This window comes from Fulmarus glacialis, unplaced genomic scaffold (assembly GCF_000690835.1).
Source record: "Fulmarus glacialis isolate BGI_N327 unplaced genomic scaffold, ASM69083v1 scaffold4698, whole genome shotgun sequence".
Lineage (NCBI taxonomy): Eukaryota > Metazoa > Chordata > Aves > Procellariiformes > Procellariidae > Fulmarus > Fulmarus glacialis.
Window position 1 is genome coordinate 3,219 of NW_009228786.1, and position 17,440 is coordinate 20,658.

The window sequence follows — 17,440 nt, forward strand, 5'->3', positions numbered from 1 at the left end:
GAATGAAAAATCTGTTATTCATGCCTAAATGAAATTAAAAGGAAGGCTTTAACTTCAAGATTTTTTCCATGTACTAACTGTAGTTTGTGGAATTTAATTCTGACCTATCTTCATTTCAGATCGGTACTACAGTTTGGATGTTGGCAAAAGAATAGCAAGACCTGTTACCGCTCTCACAGGAAAGACTGTATCCAAAGACTGGTACAACTGCCCTAGCAAGTGATGCACAGCAGAGGATTTTAAAAAAAGATGCCATTTGAATGTTGACATTTTGTCTAATTTTATTAATAAAGACATTGAAATGTGTGCACACAAATCTAAGTATAAAATGCTGCTTTAAGCTCTGGCTTCATTACACTAAAGCAACCACAGGCAAACTGGCACTTTTGTATACACAGCTGTAATTACTTTACAGATCATTTAACTAATATTTCCTCTGTTCAGGCCTCCTCTGCCTCCCATTGCATGAGTGACACCTGTGTTGGGAAAGAAAACAAATGCATTAACAGAAATCCTTTTCACCCTTTTAATCAACCGTTGGTACGTGTGATACTTCATCCTTCCGTAAGGAATTGCCACTGCGGTGGAGCACTTCCTTTCCGGTAAAATTCAAGCTCCCCCTTCATCCCTAGAGCCTGGTGACATGGATACATTCTACTTCTGTCATTTAAAAGAACGTTGCTGGCTTGTGATCCTATCTCAGGCCCCGCGCCAAAAGAACAAGTATAGCATTCTTACTTTATTTGAAATCAGACAGTCCCTCCCTTTTGTTATTAAAGAAACGGGGATAGACTAGAAAGAAAATCTATCCTAGGTCTACCTCCTCATTTTTTTTTCCCTTTAAAATACCAGATACCTGTATTTCAATGCTACTATAAAGTTTTCTATGATGTTATAATAATGCCAAACTGAATATAATTCACCTAAGGATTTTTCTTAATACAGAAGTTGCAAACAATAATTTATTGTCATGGTTTAACTCTATACTGCATTACAAAAATCTGTAACACTTAAATAAACTTTTTTTTGCTGGTTTTTTAAATCAGCGTAAGACATAGTGAGATAATAACTGGAATCCTACATACCAAATGGGAAACTGAAATGTAATGTTAAAAACAAAGATTTCTAAACTTATGTCCTAACATAATTTTTTAAAATCTTCTTTTAAAAATTTGTGAAGTTTAAGATCTGCTGCACTTTACTTTTTCCCCATTGATAAGAACCAAGTGCCACGTAAGAAGAAAGTTTGCCTACCTAAAAACCGCTCAGACTAACATACTAAAACGAAACTACAGAGCTCTGCCGGTAACGTATTGAAAGCTAGGGTAGAGATGCTGTATTATTTAATGTCATACAAGCAAACACAGGCATACACAGCAGTACTTCATATATGGTCCCCACAGGAAGAATGTACTAAAAACTTGTTTTAAAGAAAAAGAGTCTGAATTTGAGCACCCACGAACGCTTACCCCTCTGTCTGTTGAACTGACGACCACGAACACCAGTTCTCAATGTCGGTGGCTGAAGTCTGACACGTCGAAATGGCTTAGGCTGATTACTGCTTGTGTCTGTGAAGAAGCGGAAACGCAGGAAAGAATGTCTGTGTCTAGTAGTTTCTCAATGTTTACATGATTTGATACGCATTATGCTCTCGAATTTATTTTGAGATTATGAAGGTGCATCCTTATTTCATTGACATATTCTCTGATATAAATAAAAGCCTCAAAAGAAGTAAGTTTGGGACTTCTTTCATCACCTATGCTACGTGGTAAATTGGTAACTCAACAATGATTTTTTTCTTTGACAATTTAATTGAATGAAAAAATATTTTTAAATCTGACATCAAACATAACAGTGGATAGAATCAACAAAGTATCAATAACTTTGGCTCCTTGAAGCATTATTCTTACTATGGCCTACTCTAGTTACTGCGGTCCAAGTAAAAATTGTTTGCCATTAAGACTATAGGCATCAAAACATGATCTTGCTCTACGAGTTCTATTTTGTTTTGTGTATCTTGGCTATCAGCAGTGATGCCAGTCCAAAAAGTTCCCATGCTTAATGAAATGGTATGAAATAACTGCTTCCAGCAATTAACCCGTACCTGCAGATGAACTAGAAGGAGGATCTTGACTAGTCGAAGGAAGATCTGACTCATCAGATGCTTGCACAGATTCTTCTTCTTGCTGGCTATCAATTTCTAGGCCTGCTTCTGAAGTAATTCTAGAAAAGAAGGAGGGGGAGGAAAAACATGTAAGCGTATTCATAGTTTCAAAAACCTCAGGGAAAAAAGCATCATGTTGGAGCAGAAGGTTTCATATGCAAATGTCTTGCCCCAGAAATTCTCACTGGTTTTATTCTGTTTTCTCCTGTTCCCCCTGCCCCAATCATGAGAGATTTTTCTGGCTTTTAGAAAAATAACAATGTAATTTCCTTGATATGCAGCCCAACTCCAGATGCATATTCAACATAATAATTGTCTTTCAGAGGAGGTCATAGAACCTATTTAATAACAATAACTAAAAAACCTAACGTGATGGTGGTATGTTTAGACAGGGGAAGAGTGAAGCGGAGGGACCACACTGACCGGTTATGCCTAAAGATCCCTCACTGGTGCAATACCTAAGTTATTTTGTCTTCAAAAGACAAAAAATCAAAAAAATAAACATTCAATTTAGTTTAAATGCAGCTCACTTTCTGGTATACATTTTATTTACCTTGATTAGTATGTGTTAGAAGATGGTAACTAAAACTCATAAACTGCGGGAAGTATCTGTTCTCTGCTAGCAACAGATTGACTTGGTCTCCTATCAAGCTAAAAGCCTGTTCCAAACTACAGATTGTTCTGTGAACCACTTAGTTTCTCTATGGATCTACTTCTCATTCACTGAAGATTAGACGGTTTTGTAAGAAACAAATATGAGACCTTAACATTAGAATACCCATCCTACACTCTATCTACTTGTAGGCAGACTATTGCAGTCCAAGTTGGTGCTGCATCAAGAAAACTGTGTGGCATATTTTCATTTCCTTATGACCAAACCTCTTACCTCCTGCAATCAGTAGATAAAAGTTTAGGTAAATTGTGATCTTTTATTATTATGCAACCAATAAAAATCAAAAGTAAAATATAGCAGAAAATGATAACCTACCCCCTTTTAGATTTGTAATGTATTTGATCATAATACAAAATATAGCAATTATTAAACATTAAAAATTGCACTTGCAAAGTGGAAGACAAAATAATTTGTCTATCAAATTCCTCAAACCTGCTTATACCCCTTCCCTTGTGCTACATCTTTTGTACTTGCACTGCCTTAACTGAATGACTTCATTATATATGCTTGCTTTTAACAGGGAGTGATTTTCTCTATTAACAAACAGGAATGCTTTAGCCTTTATTCTACAAACCCCAGTCCTTCAAACTGGGGCCTTTACCATCAGTATTTGACTACGAGAGAGCCCTCTGCATTCTGAAAAAATACAGATATCTCTTTTACTTGGCGACTTTTATATTAGCTATGTTAAATCAGAAGAAAATCAGAAGAAAATCTTTGGTTTAGACGAAAAGGTCAGATTGTACTATTTCACAAAATTACTAAATCCTGTTTGAACTGTCCTTCCTACCAGAAGAGGTTAAATTGAAAATGAACCACAGACACACTTGGATGAAAACAAATTATTAAAACTAACATGCCATCAAGTCTTAGTGAACCCAACAAGTCATCGTTTACCCTTCAGATTCTGCCTCTGCAAAAACTTCATCCCCATCATCACCAGCTCCAGCCTCTGTAGTGGTGGACAGATTGCCAGTAGACGTCGTAACCATTGGAACAGACTGAGAAGCATGCTCTGAAGCATCAGCTGATGCACTTTCAGTAAAAACGGTCACTGTACAGGAAAGGTAGTTCAATAAACATCGAGTTAGTTTGAATTTCCTACAGAAAAACTATAGAAATCTTAGGCATTGCTACTCCTGACATAGCAATAAACTCTGTAACAACAATAATCTAATTCTTTTCTGGAAAGTCAAGGTTTACAACCTTTACTTCAGCCTGCAAATGTCTTGCCACTTACCTGGTGCTGCTACTTGTAATGGTGTTGTGGGAACGCTACGACCACCTGATTCTTCCTCATGAGCAAGGAATAGTGGGGTCTCATACATTCCTAAACCTGCAACACAAAGTTGTAGTGACAATTAAAACAGCCAGCTAAAAACCAGATTAATGGTCTTTTCTCTGTACACTTGATGAAATCCTGTGATTTGTACTTAAATATGGAGATTTTTGTTATTTTAAGCTGTTTTGACTTACTGCCAGAGCTAATGATAATTTATTGAAAAGTAAAACCTTGATGAAAGTATTTCTATTTGTTTTACTTTCACCCTTTTCTTATGCCATTATTTTGCTGTGAGCTTTCTTCAAAGAACAGCATACTGTTCCATGCTGACAGGAATGCATGGGAAAGGGACTGATTCAGGACAACAGTAAAAACAATATAGACAAGTTGCCTGGCCGTCTCTTAGCAGGTAAGGATGTATCCCAAAGATTTCTTTGCATTTGCCGTTTTCCCCTATTGTTTTACTACAGGAAAGCTACAATCAACAGTAAAATTAAAGTTAAAAGCCATTCCTTCAATATTTCATTTCTCCTTAAATGAATTTTCTTGTGTCCAGCAGGCAATTTGTCCTACATAACATTTCAGCTTCTCTGGTTCAGGAGCCTGTTGTTCCCACCCACAGAAGCATTCTACTTTTTAAACCATATTACAAATAAAAGGAAATATTACAGCTTGAAGGAAACACCTTTTTACTTTCTGTTAGTCTCTCTCTGCTGACAATTATTTAAGAGTCACAGGTTTCCACACTTCAACAAGTGCCTGAAGTAGAATTGCATTTTATTGACTGCATTATTTGTTTTCTACTCTAGCAACCATGGAAAAGGAAGTACAGAAATGGTTTACCTCCTTGTGATGCAAGCTGACCAAGATCAGAGTGACTTGAGCTAGTCTGTGGCATATCTTCAGGGGGTCCAAATCTGAATCTAGGAACTCCAGCTACCTGGGGAGAACTATCAAAATAAAGATATAAGGAATTCTGCAATTTTTCCAATGATGGGGGGGAGGGGAAGGGGCAACTTTCTGACCAGAACAAGAGAACAAATTATGCATGACACAACATAAATTAATACTGACCATAAAAATCAGCTAAACTACTGCTAATTAAATAGTAATTAGTTTAAGAAACTTGTTTGGACAGCATCTGAAATCAGTAAAACAGTCCTGAAGAGAATATTCTTTCCTTATTCATCCTATGAATTCTCACAATTTTAAATAGATGGCTGAACATGTCCAGAACCGACCCAAATCCAAAAATGGAGATAACTTTTCCTACTTTTATTGGTAATATTAGTGGGCAGGGCGGGAGGGGGGGAATGAAATAAAAAACCTTTTTTTTGTTTTTTTGCTTAATCTCTTCTTAAGTCAGTAAGTTACAATACATTGGAGATGATCTGCCTCCTAATTTGCTGATAAGTTTCATGATACGCAGTTCAAATAATGATTACTTATTTGTAGATGCAGTCATCTATCATACTACTTAGCAAGTTTTAGCACGTTACTCCAATCACAAGTTCATTTCATTTGAATTTATTTTCATTCCACTGAAAAACAGAAAGAAATAGATCCTTTTTTCTTTTTCTTGACATCTACTTACTGAATGGCTTCTGCAAACCCATCTGTACGATGTGGAACTACAAGAGTTGGTGTGCTTGGAACTGTTCTGTCCTCATCATCAAAGAAGTGTTGCTGCTGGAAAAAAAGAGACTGATATGAGAGCCTACAATGTATTTCCAGTTTCTACCAAGCCAAGTTAAAGGTTGGTTTGCTTTTTCCACATTGTCCAGCAAAACAAAGACAGATTTAGCTCTAACAAAATTCTTGTCTAATTTGAGGCATCTAAATCTGAGCTAGTTATATACATCACCCTTACAGATGGTAAAAAAAAAAAAAACCCAAACCAAACCAAACCCCATACATTTGCAGGGCACCCATCTTTCAAAGGATTTTTAGACATCTGCTCCATGAGATCATCATACCATCAAAGTGCCACATCTCCCTGTTGACTACAAAGGAATCTTAGGGTGACTCATTCATAAATAGATAAGAATCATCTGTCTTAATCTGGAATGCTGTAATGTACCTACCATATGGGTTTTTTCACATATCAGATCATCTGTTCCCTATAGACTTTTGTCCTTTGTGTCCTTTGTTCCCACATTGCCAGAAACCTCAGCTCTCTCTTCCCTCATAAGGCATTCTCTTCATCTCCCTGTCTTTCTCCCAGATCTTTCAAACCTTTTTCTCCAAAATAGTCCTCAACTCCCTGCCATGTGCACAGTTACTGTCTAGGCAAAAATCAGTAGGTACTGAGATCAGTTCCAAGCAGAAATTGAACAACAAGTACATGCAAGCCAAGCAGAATCAAAAACTGAGCTGATGCCTTTGACATCAGAAAAGATACTTTTTTAGTCAGTCAGTCTTTCTCCCCTCCTTCACTGAACTTGCATTTGTTCTGTCAAATACAGTTAAAGTTGCATAAAGGGTTCAAAATTAGCTGAAGGAGACAGACAGAAAGCGTAAATGAATTAGCTTTGTTCCCCTAGGATGAGGCTGAAAACATTTCCGCCCCCCCCCAGTAATATATCCACTTTAAAGACTGATTCTAAAAACAAGTAGTTAAAAATGCCTTGGACAAAACAAATTCAAACTCTTTTGAAGAGCTTTAGCTTCCTGGGACTTTTCTAGTATTTGTCTTCCATTAATACAGAAATTAACAGGACTAAGATACTACACTATCTGCAAGGCTACAGAAACCATACCACGTCTGAAGTCAGCAGCTAGACTTCTTAAAAAAACAAAATAAAACCCAAGAGTTATGAAAGTTCCCTCAGTGCAGGTTTTTAGTAGTAGACTTTAGTATACTTACCATTCCACCTATACCAGGAGTTAGCTGAAGTCCACGGCCCACCGACTGTCTTCGAGTCATCTGGATTCTCTTTATAGTAAAGAAAAAATGAAGTAGTGTGAATGCTTTCGTGGAATTCTAATAACATACAATTGTTCAATCAGAGCCAAGGATAGTGGCTAAATGAGTAAGTGTAACAATGACATGTCAGTGTGCAACACTGCTCCGTACAGCCGTCATACCTTCCTACGGAATAGACCATGGCAGCAGCTACTCCACATCTCGTATCTGCTGCCTGGTCTAACCACGAAAAATAGTGATGTAGGTTTAAACTCTGGGTAAACAACATTACTATCTTACTCAACTTTCTACTGAGGACAGAAAACTTGAACACAGAAATATTGTGGCCCCAAGCCTCGGAACAAGTTAATGGTAAAGCATAATTTCAGTCCGGATATTTTTGCAGAATTCAGAGGCAGAGACTAATAAAAACCCCTGCCAATCTGTCTGAGTTACAACCTGTTCAAGAACAACTTTTGTAGTGGAAATATCAGCAGTCACTGACTGAAACAACACTGGTATAATAACTTCAAGATACAAATCCATGATGAAGGCCTTACTGCTTTTAATGTTCCCTGTCCACCCATAATCTGCAGGACAAGACATGTTAAGTCAGTTTGCTCAGCTACCATTTTTAGGATGCTAAATAGATGTAATCCATTTTTACAACAGGCAGAGTACTTAGGTTTTATTTAGAAGAAATCATACAGTAATTTTTTAAAAGTCTTCTGAACTGCTAAAGATAGTTTATACCTGTACTGGAGGACCCAGTTCTTGAGGAGGAGCATGAATAGTTAGTCGTGGGGGCAGCGGATGTGGTGGTCTGCGTGGTGACTGTGGGGGCCGAGGGGCCTGTCTCTCCGAGGCCGATGACGGCTGCTGTTCTCTTGAACTTTCATGAGGAAAAGTGGACTCCGCAGCACTTGTACTCCCTTCTCCTAAAACATACAGAAGTATAGAGGAGTAAACCCGCACCCTCCAAACTGAGTTGAAAACATGAAGGTAAGTCTTCAAATTCTGCTACTATGTTAACACAGACATTGTTACCCTTGCAAGAGTGGGGACAGCTCAGTACTGTTATTTAAATCACTTAAAAGAGGACTTGTGCCAGCTACGTCAACACCAGCACCGAAACAAACTATTGATTATTCAAGTGCTGATTTAGAGAGAGATTAATCTACTGAGCCACCAACAGCGGTTTCCATAGCAACCAGAGCTTGCAGGGTTTTCAAAGGAATGTAGAATAAATCCAGAAAATAACATTTCAAAAGAATCTACATTTCAGGTTACAATGGTCTTTAGCATTTCGCCTGATATCCTTACTTTTAAGTGCACATTTTAACACATGCAAACCAGCTTCTACATTTTCCCCCCTTACAGACACAAACTTTGAAGAAACATGGAATAACCATACCACTGTTTTGAGAATCTGCTGCCCTCTGGTTGCTTTCACCTCCTCCCATGCTTTCCTCAGTTTCTGTTCCAGGATCTGTACCGTCAGCACCCTAAAAAACCACATAAACATAGTATGACTTAGCACTAAACAACTTATAGGCTGTAAAGAGAATATAAAAGCAGTACAAAAGGATTCAGAAAGTAAACAAAGTAAAATACATGAAAATCTTAAAATACTTGTAGATACAAATCAGGTAAATCTACAGAATCAGGTAAATGTATACAACTGTGTGAAATTTCAGAAGTTTTGCGTATCTGTACGCACACAAACGTGAACAATGCAGCCATCATCATTTAATAATAATAGTGAAATATCCAGCTTTTGAAGAAAGTGCCTTACTAGCTTTGCAACTACAATATGTGTTGCTAGCTCCTGTACTTTGCATTTTCATTCAGCCCTTTTGAACATTCAAAGTTGATTTTTCTTGTGAAAACACCAGTTATAGCAGAAATTACTATCATCTACTAGCAGCCTCAATTTTCTGGGATGAATTCATACTAAGATTTTCTCTTTCAACTATTCAAATCTCTGCAGATGCAATACCAATTTATTCCAAGAAATTTAACAGACTATAAAAAAAGGTACAAATCTCACCTCAGCATCATCTGCTTCATACCCATCATTACCATCAGCACTACCAGTTCCTTCATTACTGTCATCACCTTCATCCCCCATCCCTGTGTCTTCATCATCATCCTCGTCTTCCTCTTCCTCATCCTCATAGTCCTATGACAAAATCATAAAAAAGCCTTAAGGAAGTGTGGAAAAGGTAGTGGAATAATTTCAAATCTTAAAGTGGTACACTTCACTTTGTGGTACATAGACCACCTCTGCCTGTGGATCTCTTTCTGAAGATGTTCAGCATTTATTATCCACAGAGGACACGTATTTTTCAATTGCTTTGGTAGGTTGACCTTGGCTGGCTGCCACAGACACCCACCCAGCCACTCCCTCACTCCCTCTTCCACAGGACAAGGGTAGAAAATACAATGGAGAAACTTGAGGGTCAAGATAAAGGCAGGCAGATCACTTACCAATTAACATTATGGGCAAAACAGACTCAACTCAGGGAAAATTATTTGTTGCCAATTAAAAATAGAGTTGGATGGTGAGAAACAAAGACAAAAACTACACCACCTTCCCCCCACCCCCTTCTTCTTCCCAGGCTCAACTTCACTCCCTCATTCCCAAGTCCTCTTCTTCCTCCCCCAGCCCAAGCAGGGCAGAGGGGACAAAGAATGGGGGGTTGCGGTCAGTCCATAACAGTTTCTCTCAACTACTCCTTCCTCCTCATACTTTTCCTCCTGCTCCAGTGTGGGTCCCCTCCATAGACTGCAGTCCTTCAAGAACTACTCCAGCAGTGAGTCCTTCCCACTGAAAGGCTGCAGTCCATCAGGATAAACCTGCTCCTGCACTGGCTCCTCTCCACGGGCCCCCAGCTCCTAGCAGTAGAGCCTACTTCTCCATAGGCTGCAGTTTCCTCCAGGGAATATCCTCCTCTCCACAGGCTGTAGGGGAATATCCGCTCCATTGTGGTCTCTTCCATGGGCTACAAGGAATATCTGCTCCAATGCCTGGAGCACCTCCTTCCCCTCATTCTTCTTTGACCTTGGTGTTCACAGGATTGTTTCTCACTTTTTTTTTCCCCCCTCCTCACACTAACACAGCGTTTTGCCCTTTCTGACATATGTTTTCACCAGCTGATGGGCTCGGCTGTGTCCTGCACTGGGGCCACTGCAGAGCCAGCTGGAATAGGCTGTGTCCGGCATGGGGCAGCCCCCAGCCTCTCCTCACAGAGGCTGCCCTTGTATGTTGAATAGTCACAGATAAACTAGAGGCACTGTGGAATTTCCTGACTTCAAAAAAATCAAGCTGAATCAGCAAGTATCTTTGAAACACTAGAAGTTCAGGCTACATAAATACAGACTATTTATACAGTCAAAAAAGAAAATTTGATTAAATTCACCTGCCAGGTGACCTTTACATCTGATCAAAGACAAAATCATAAATAGAGTAGTTCATAAATAAAGAGATTCCATGATATACATACTTCCTGCTCGCCTTCGTTTTCTTCATCATCATCGTCTTCATCATCACTATCAATTACAATGACATCATCTCTCTTGGATTGACCATCCTGACATGAAGAAGTATTTTGTTGATCTGACTGAAGAGGTCCAAGATCTATTGGGATAGACTGGGAAGTTTCTTCACTATCCTCCATGGGAGTGTACTCTCCCTGTGTAACACCCTGTAAAAGATAAAAGTAAATTACCAGAAGAAACAAAACGAAATGCAGCATATACAATTCTTATAATGTTCTTCAGGAAAGTGTCCATTGTATTTCTAAGAGTTTCCTGTTTCCACTCCTAGCTCTCAACTTCGACCAAATGAGGCCTGCTCTGCAACACAAGTACAAGTATTTTGTCCTTCACTTCCAAATCTGATTTGGGATGGGTGCCATTATTAGGGATACTGTATTCATATATGATGCATTTGAATGCACATCCACAAAAAGCTGCTGTCTAAATATTTACCCATCTATTTCTGATAAGCAAGGAGCTATCACCATCACCTGCACAATAAGCAAATACAGATACAGGGAGCATTGTTGACAGCTGAGGAAGCACTCTGCCATTACTGCACATCCAGCCGGAACAATTGCCTGCTTACTTAGAGCGGCACTCTCTGAGCACACCACCAACACTGCAGTTACTGTCAGTGCACAAGACTGTTGATGGGACAATGAGAACAGAAACAAGAAAAACACTAGTTATTGCTGTTTCTTAATAACTAACCAAGACAGGAGAGGACAAAAGAGAATGCTACAGATGATTGTCAGCAAACAAACTACACACAACTAAAAGTCTCTCCAGGATCAAGGAACAACCATCTCTCTTCTAAGCATGAACTCTGAGCTGCTGTTTTACAGTTCTTTTGGTCTGGAGGAACAGTAATGCAATTCACGGGATAGCCAGACACAGAGCTAGCAAATAGTTCTCTTTCCATTCAGCACATATGTATATTCAAAGCACTTATGTATATTCAAAACATTTGAACGGAATCTGACAAGTATGACTAGAAATGTTCAGAAAAATAATGCATCAGGCAAAGTCCCCCACAACCTCTTTTTTTTTTTTAAAAAAAAAAAAAAAAAAAAAAGTATTTGGGATTCTACCACACACATTTTGTAGCATTCAAGACTTTTGGTTTAGGTACGATAACTAGGTTCTGTCGTTTTCTGAAGAACGTGTCACTTTAATGTTGCTAATGGTTGTCTACCAGCAGAATTCAAATAATCACATTAAGTACTAGAACTGTTAATAAAAAAACATTTAAAGATGCTTATGGAATAGAAAGCACACAGCTGGGATTTAATGGGGAGAGAAATGTTTGTCATACCTTCTAAACATGTGAAGGATATGAGGGGAAAAATGCCTGTCTGAAGACTCAGTACCCACCACTGCTTAAAGAAAATAGATTCCACACCTCAACATGAGGTTTTGCCAAGTTAGGGAACTACCATAACACTTTTGCTCATTTGTGAGGTAAAAGGAGATTAAATTAATGGTTTTCACTTTTATTTGGCTTTCCTAACACAGCTACAATGGGCATTTTACAGAACTAGAACAAAATCAACTTTTTTCCCTTTGTTTATCACTTCATGACCCATCTAATACTATGTTTGCTCAAGGATTTGTCAGATCTTTCTGTAAAAGAAAAGCCAGAAGGCAAAGAAAAGTACTCCAAAGGAGTAAGCGAAGAACTGAAAACTCCAATTCCATTTTAAGACTGTGACTCATTTAACCTCTACATCTCAGTTTTACTATATAAAACTGGGCTTAAGGATACCAGGATTTCTAAAACAACACATTGAATTACTATTCAAAATTGTAAAGCTTCATTAATATTCTGAATGTTACTTATATAGGTATGTGTAGAGTGCAATAAAAATTGAGTCTCTATCCTTGAACATTGCAAGTCTAAACTTTAAAAGGTTGCAAGTGGTTTCCATTGGAAAATTGCAGGATGTGATTTGAGATTTCACTTCTAAAAATACTGAGAGTTTGGAAAAAAGAAAGAAGATAGCTATTTCTGCTGAAATGAAGATTTTTTTTCTTTTCAAATATGCTTACTTCTCCAATTGAGTCTTGTGAGTCTTGATTGTATGTTTGAGCTTCTACCTCCCCATCTGTGCTCTCTTCTGCTGTTACTTCCTCCTGAAAGAACATATATTTTTCTCATTTAAAACACATCATTAGCCCTAAAGTTTGGTTCTTTAACATGTTTGAGGTTTTTTTTTTTTTTACTTTTTTTAAAAAATTACCTTTTCCCACCAAGATCACAGGCAACATTTTGTTCCCCTTTTACTATTACTCCTTAGCTCTGCTTTTATCTAACATCTTATCTCTCTGCCCTGGAAAAATACAATTTCCCCATTCCAGTCCGCTGGACCTCAGTGTCTCTAAATCTTTTCAGGACCAAAAAAGAACCCTCAAGGTTTCCCACTCCACCTCCAACCTCTCAGCTAATTAAGTGATAATGTTCTTACACAATCTTGTCCTTTTCCATTATGCAACATCCCTCTCGTACAGAGTTAATAAAACGACTGACTTCCTTAACATTATTCATGAGTTGCCTGCTGTGAGGTTCTGTCTCAACTTCATTCTTTTTTTCATCCCAGTTCCCTCACATCAATATTTCACATGCATCTCCTGTACACTTTTCCATGGAACTCATCTTTGCTTCCCTGGCATTTCCTCAAGTACACTGTATTTTATTCCAGGTAACTGTAGATAATGACCTTCCAGACCACATAGAAAAATGTTTTAACTTCCTTCTCCTCAATGATAGGATACGGCCCTCTCTTTTCCATCCTACAGTTCATTAAGATTTGCATCATTCATTGCAACTGGTATAACCTCTGCCTTTTATGATACCCAAACATAATTGCTTCCTCCCCAATAGTTTAAAAAGTCACATTAAGAATTAACTGACTTGCTCTGAAATAATATACTCGTTCTTCCCATTAAAATCTTCCAAAGGGACAGATTAAGTAGTAGCATTTTATGTTCTTGCAAACCTCAGGTCCAACTCTCTGTATGCTTCTCAGTTTCTTTGGAAGAGGTACATCCACTGTTTCCTCTGAAATTTGGTCTGAGTTTTCCACAGTGTTATCCTCCTCCTCCTCTCGTGGACGTTTAGACAGTGACGAACTTGGGGTAGCTGAAACTTAAAAGAGCCTCTCAGTTATTTTCAGAACAACAAATGTACAAAACAGAAAATCAAAAGGTGTGGTATTTTGCTCTGGAAGATCATCTCCTTTTCTGCATTGAATGGTAACAAATAGAATCAGATAGGATCACCTTGTGCCATTTCCTAGGACATAAAAACGTCAGCCCCTTTTGTAACAAGTCTTTTGCTCTTGGACCGATATTCACAACCTAATTGACCCCAAATGTAAGCTTCAGGGTACAACTAAAATATTTTTTACAACACCTTTGCTTCTGACAAGCACACCTAAAAGTTTAACAGAGTATCAGCTGGGAAACAAAAAAAGTAGTTTACAAAAGCGTATTTTGGGGAATAAACGTTCTACACCAAAATCTATGCTATATAGGGCAAACAGATGTGCAACAGTGTATCACACTGAGTAGCTTTAGAGTTCTCTATATTTTATATTCCAGTGTAAGTAGCTTACTCATGACTCCTAAAATTAACCTTGCTCCAACAGTACCATGGAAACAGGCAGCAAGGTTTAATGTATTAAACCCCAATGCTGCTTTGAATAGATAAACATGTGAGTTTTTATTTTCTGCTTTAAGGAATGCAATGACAACAGCATTTCAGAGGTGCCATTTCTGAAGGCTCAAGAAAGGAGCCTAACCTCAGAAATTTGTAAGACATGCAATCAACTAAGGGGCGGGGCGGGGGGGGAAAGAGCAAATTCTTTTGCTGAAGTTAGGCCTGGTTTGACAAGGGTCCAAATGGCGCTACTTAAAAGGAACTATTCAAAAAGGTAGGCCTATAAAATAAAACCAACCTGTGCCAAACACTGCGGTAGAAGTGGAGGGCCTCTCCATTTGAGAGCTCTGTACAACTTCTACAATGGTAGGGGATGGCTCCTGATTAGCAGGCTCAATCTGAGGATGACTTTGCTGAGTGGGCTGCACAAAAGCAGTCGCTTGCGTCTGTTGCTGAACAGTCAAGATGGGCTGAGAGAGAGATGTCTGAACATTAGGACTGGTGGAACGCACAGACCCACTAGTGCTTCCAAAGACTGGAACATGCTCCACAGGTCCTTCTGATTGCATAGCTGAAAGGCAAACAGTAGCACATTCAACTGTCTTCATATTATCTAGTACAGTTCACATTCCCCATTTCAGAATGCCCTAAATAAGCAGACTCAATGTTTTGCAGATTCAGTTAACGCTGCTTATACCCGTCTTCAGTTGAGGAATCATGAACTTTTTTGCAACAGAAGTGGTCATAAGTGTGCAATATTGAAAGAGATGCAGGGACAATAAAACTATTTGAGGAACTTTCAAACTAATAATTACCAAGATTTCAAGGCAAAGGTAGCATTTATGATTACTGTAGATCCTTATACTATACTAAAATGCTTACCTTCCTGAGTCTCCACCTGTGTTGTAGGCATAACTGTGGCTGTTGGAGTAGTGGTAGGATTAGTGACTGTAGCAGGAGTAACCATTGGACGGATACTGGCTCTTGGAGTAGACTTATTCCCAGCTATTGCAGCAGCAGTCACTTTACTTGGAGTTGACACAACAGGAGTTGGTTTAATATTTGCTGTTGGTGGGTCTGAAGTGCTAGCACTGAAAAACAGGATATTGGTTTCATCATGGTAGATCAGAAAGCAGATTTTAAACATACCAAATGTACATATATTATCATAGCCAGAAATACTAATTTTTAAAGGTTTAAAATTTAAAAGCCTGACAAGGGCATAATGAATTGTCTTCCAAAATTTGTTTATAGTTAAAAAAGAAAAAAGACAAGACACACTATGCCATCAGTAGCATTCTGTCCAGCTTAGAGGTTTGACAGGTTTCTTCAAAGGTAATCAACTAGAAATCTATAAGCACATCAAAAGGAGCAGTGCGTAGCTTGTACTATTAGCTGTCCTGGGTCTTTATTACAGTGAGTAATACATCTTACATTAGAACTAACTGATTCACTCAATACAGAGCAAAGATCTGCCAAATATTAACAGGCATTTTTGAAAGCCTTGCTTTCAAAAGGGTGCTGTCATAAAAACTGAAAAGGAGTTTGTTATCTAAACTTAGTAATACAGTCATATTTCCCATTTTAGAGCTTAGTCATTTGACTATTTTATCTGTTGTCAGAGTTATCACCTATTTAGTCCGTTTCTCATGTTTGAGATTCTTGCACAAGAAAGATCCCCCCCCAAACCAAAAAGGTTAAAGGTAACAATCAAATCTGTACAACTTCAAGAATCTTGAAGTCTGAAACATTTTTTAAAAATCTTTTCTGTTTCCCAGATACCATGTTCCTGGTGGTTAATATGACAATTAAACAGCTTAAAAGCTTTATTGATCAAATGTAGCTGAGAAAACAAGAGGAACATATTGATGTCAATCAGTATCTTCAAAGTTGCTTAAGAAAAATTGTGAAAAGCTTGTGGTTTACTAAACAGAAGAGCAAGTAGATAAAGACAAAACCAAGAAACACCAACCACAGAAACTCTGCAAAACCCCCAAACCCTTCAACTCACATTCCTCTTTCACCTGAAGCTGGAGTAGACTTGAGTGAGATTTGCCTCTGCTGTTCTGGGACCTATTAAGTAAGAAAGAGAAGCATCATGCCACGTACATATGAAACAGAGCGAGCAATTTGGTAAAATACTTCAGCAGACAGATCTCTACTAACAATCGTTTCTCTAACAGACTTGTTAGCATACCTAGTCAGACTCCATGATCATTGCAAATTCTCCAAAACAAATCATACCGGTCATACCAAGTATGCAAACCAATTCGGTAATTTCTCAGGTATTTTCTGAAGCTATTGAGACAATAGCAGCTAGAACCCATTATACTGAACGCATGGATAAAAATACAAAAACAAGAGAGTAGAGTGCAAACAGTTCTTTGGCCGATTCACAGTGAATGATATAACTGTATGCTTGTTAGCACTGGGAATTTTGACTATGGCAGGAAATAAGTTTTAAATTAAGTTCTGAATCCTTACTAAAGCCAACTTGTATATTTCCAAAATCAGGGGACAGTGGAACTTGAATAGTGCATAGTTTGTTGGGCTCATTGATATTTTTTAATTTTCTTTTTTTTCTTTTCTTTTTTCTTTTTTTTTTTTTTTTAAAAAGTGTAGGATTCCTATGACAAGAATTTCCATCTGCTATTTAAGATCTTTAGAAAAAACACCTTCACGTAAAGTAGTCCTGAGTATTAACTACAGTATACACAAAAACAAACCAAGTTGGACAATGGTGCTCGTACTGACAGCTGTTTTTCTCATTCAGTCATGAGACACAGAAGCTGTTTGCTTCCTCTCACACAGCTAGCTAAAAGGTTTTTGTACCTTATTTGTAGACTCTGGTGGCTCGTCTCGCTGTTCATGGTGTCGCTCTTGCTGCTCTCTAAGTTCTCTTTCCAGACGGCAGATTCGACCTTCATACTGTGATTTGAGTGCACTCATCCGCACCTCCAATTCAGTCTTCTGCTCTTCTAATGAACTGCTCTTTTGCTTCCACTCTTCATTTTCTTTTGTTAGCTGTTCTTTCGTACCTAATTGAATAGGAAAGAATTCAGTCTTGCCATGTAAACTTGCCTACTAAGTCTCTGCATGCTGAATACCCGTCTGTTTTAATAGGTTACTGAAGCATTTTGAAATTTTAAAAATGTTAAGCTATCAAAGGAGCTCTTAGAGGTAATTTTAACTTTCACATGCGATTTTTCTATTCA

The 17,440-nt window shown here is 38.2% G+C and overlaps 1 protein-coding gene across 1 annotated transcript; it reads right to left on the minus strand.

Moving 5' to 3' along the window:
* Positions 1 to 217: 217 nt before the first annotated feature.
* On the minus strand, positions 218 to 17,306 carry LOC104072114 (nucleoprotein TPR-like; the record flags this gene model as incomplete). The annotated part of the gene is made up of 18 exons (XM_009583588.1): positions 218 to 476; positions 1,470 to 1,568; positions 2,105 to 2,223; positions 3,735 to 3,891; positions 4,078 to 4,173; positions 4,963 to 5,069; positions 5,714 to 5,808; positions 6,986 to 7,054; positions 7,778 to 7,962; positions 8,439 to 8,529; positions 9,075 to 9,206; positions 10,531 to 10,731; positions 12,617 to 12,700; positions 13,564 to 13,712; positions 14,524 to 14,796; positions 15,108 to 15,316; positions 16,237 to 16,298; positions 17,058 to 17,306. Coding segments are annotated over 18 exons (2,433 nt in total), but the record flags the coding sequence as incomplete, so codon positions are not given.
* Positions 17,307 to 17,440: the final 134 nt, after the last annotated feature.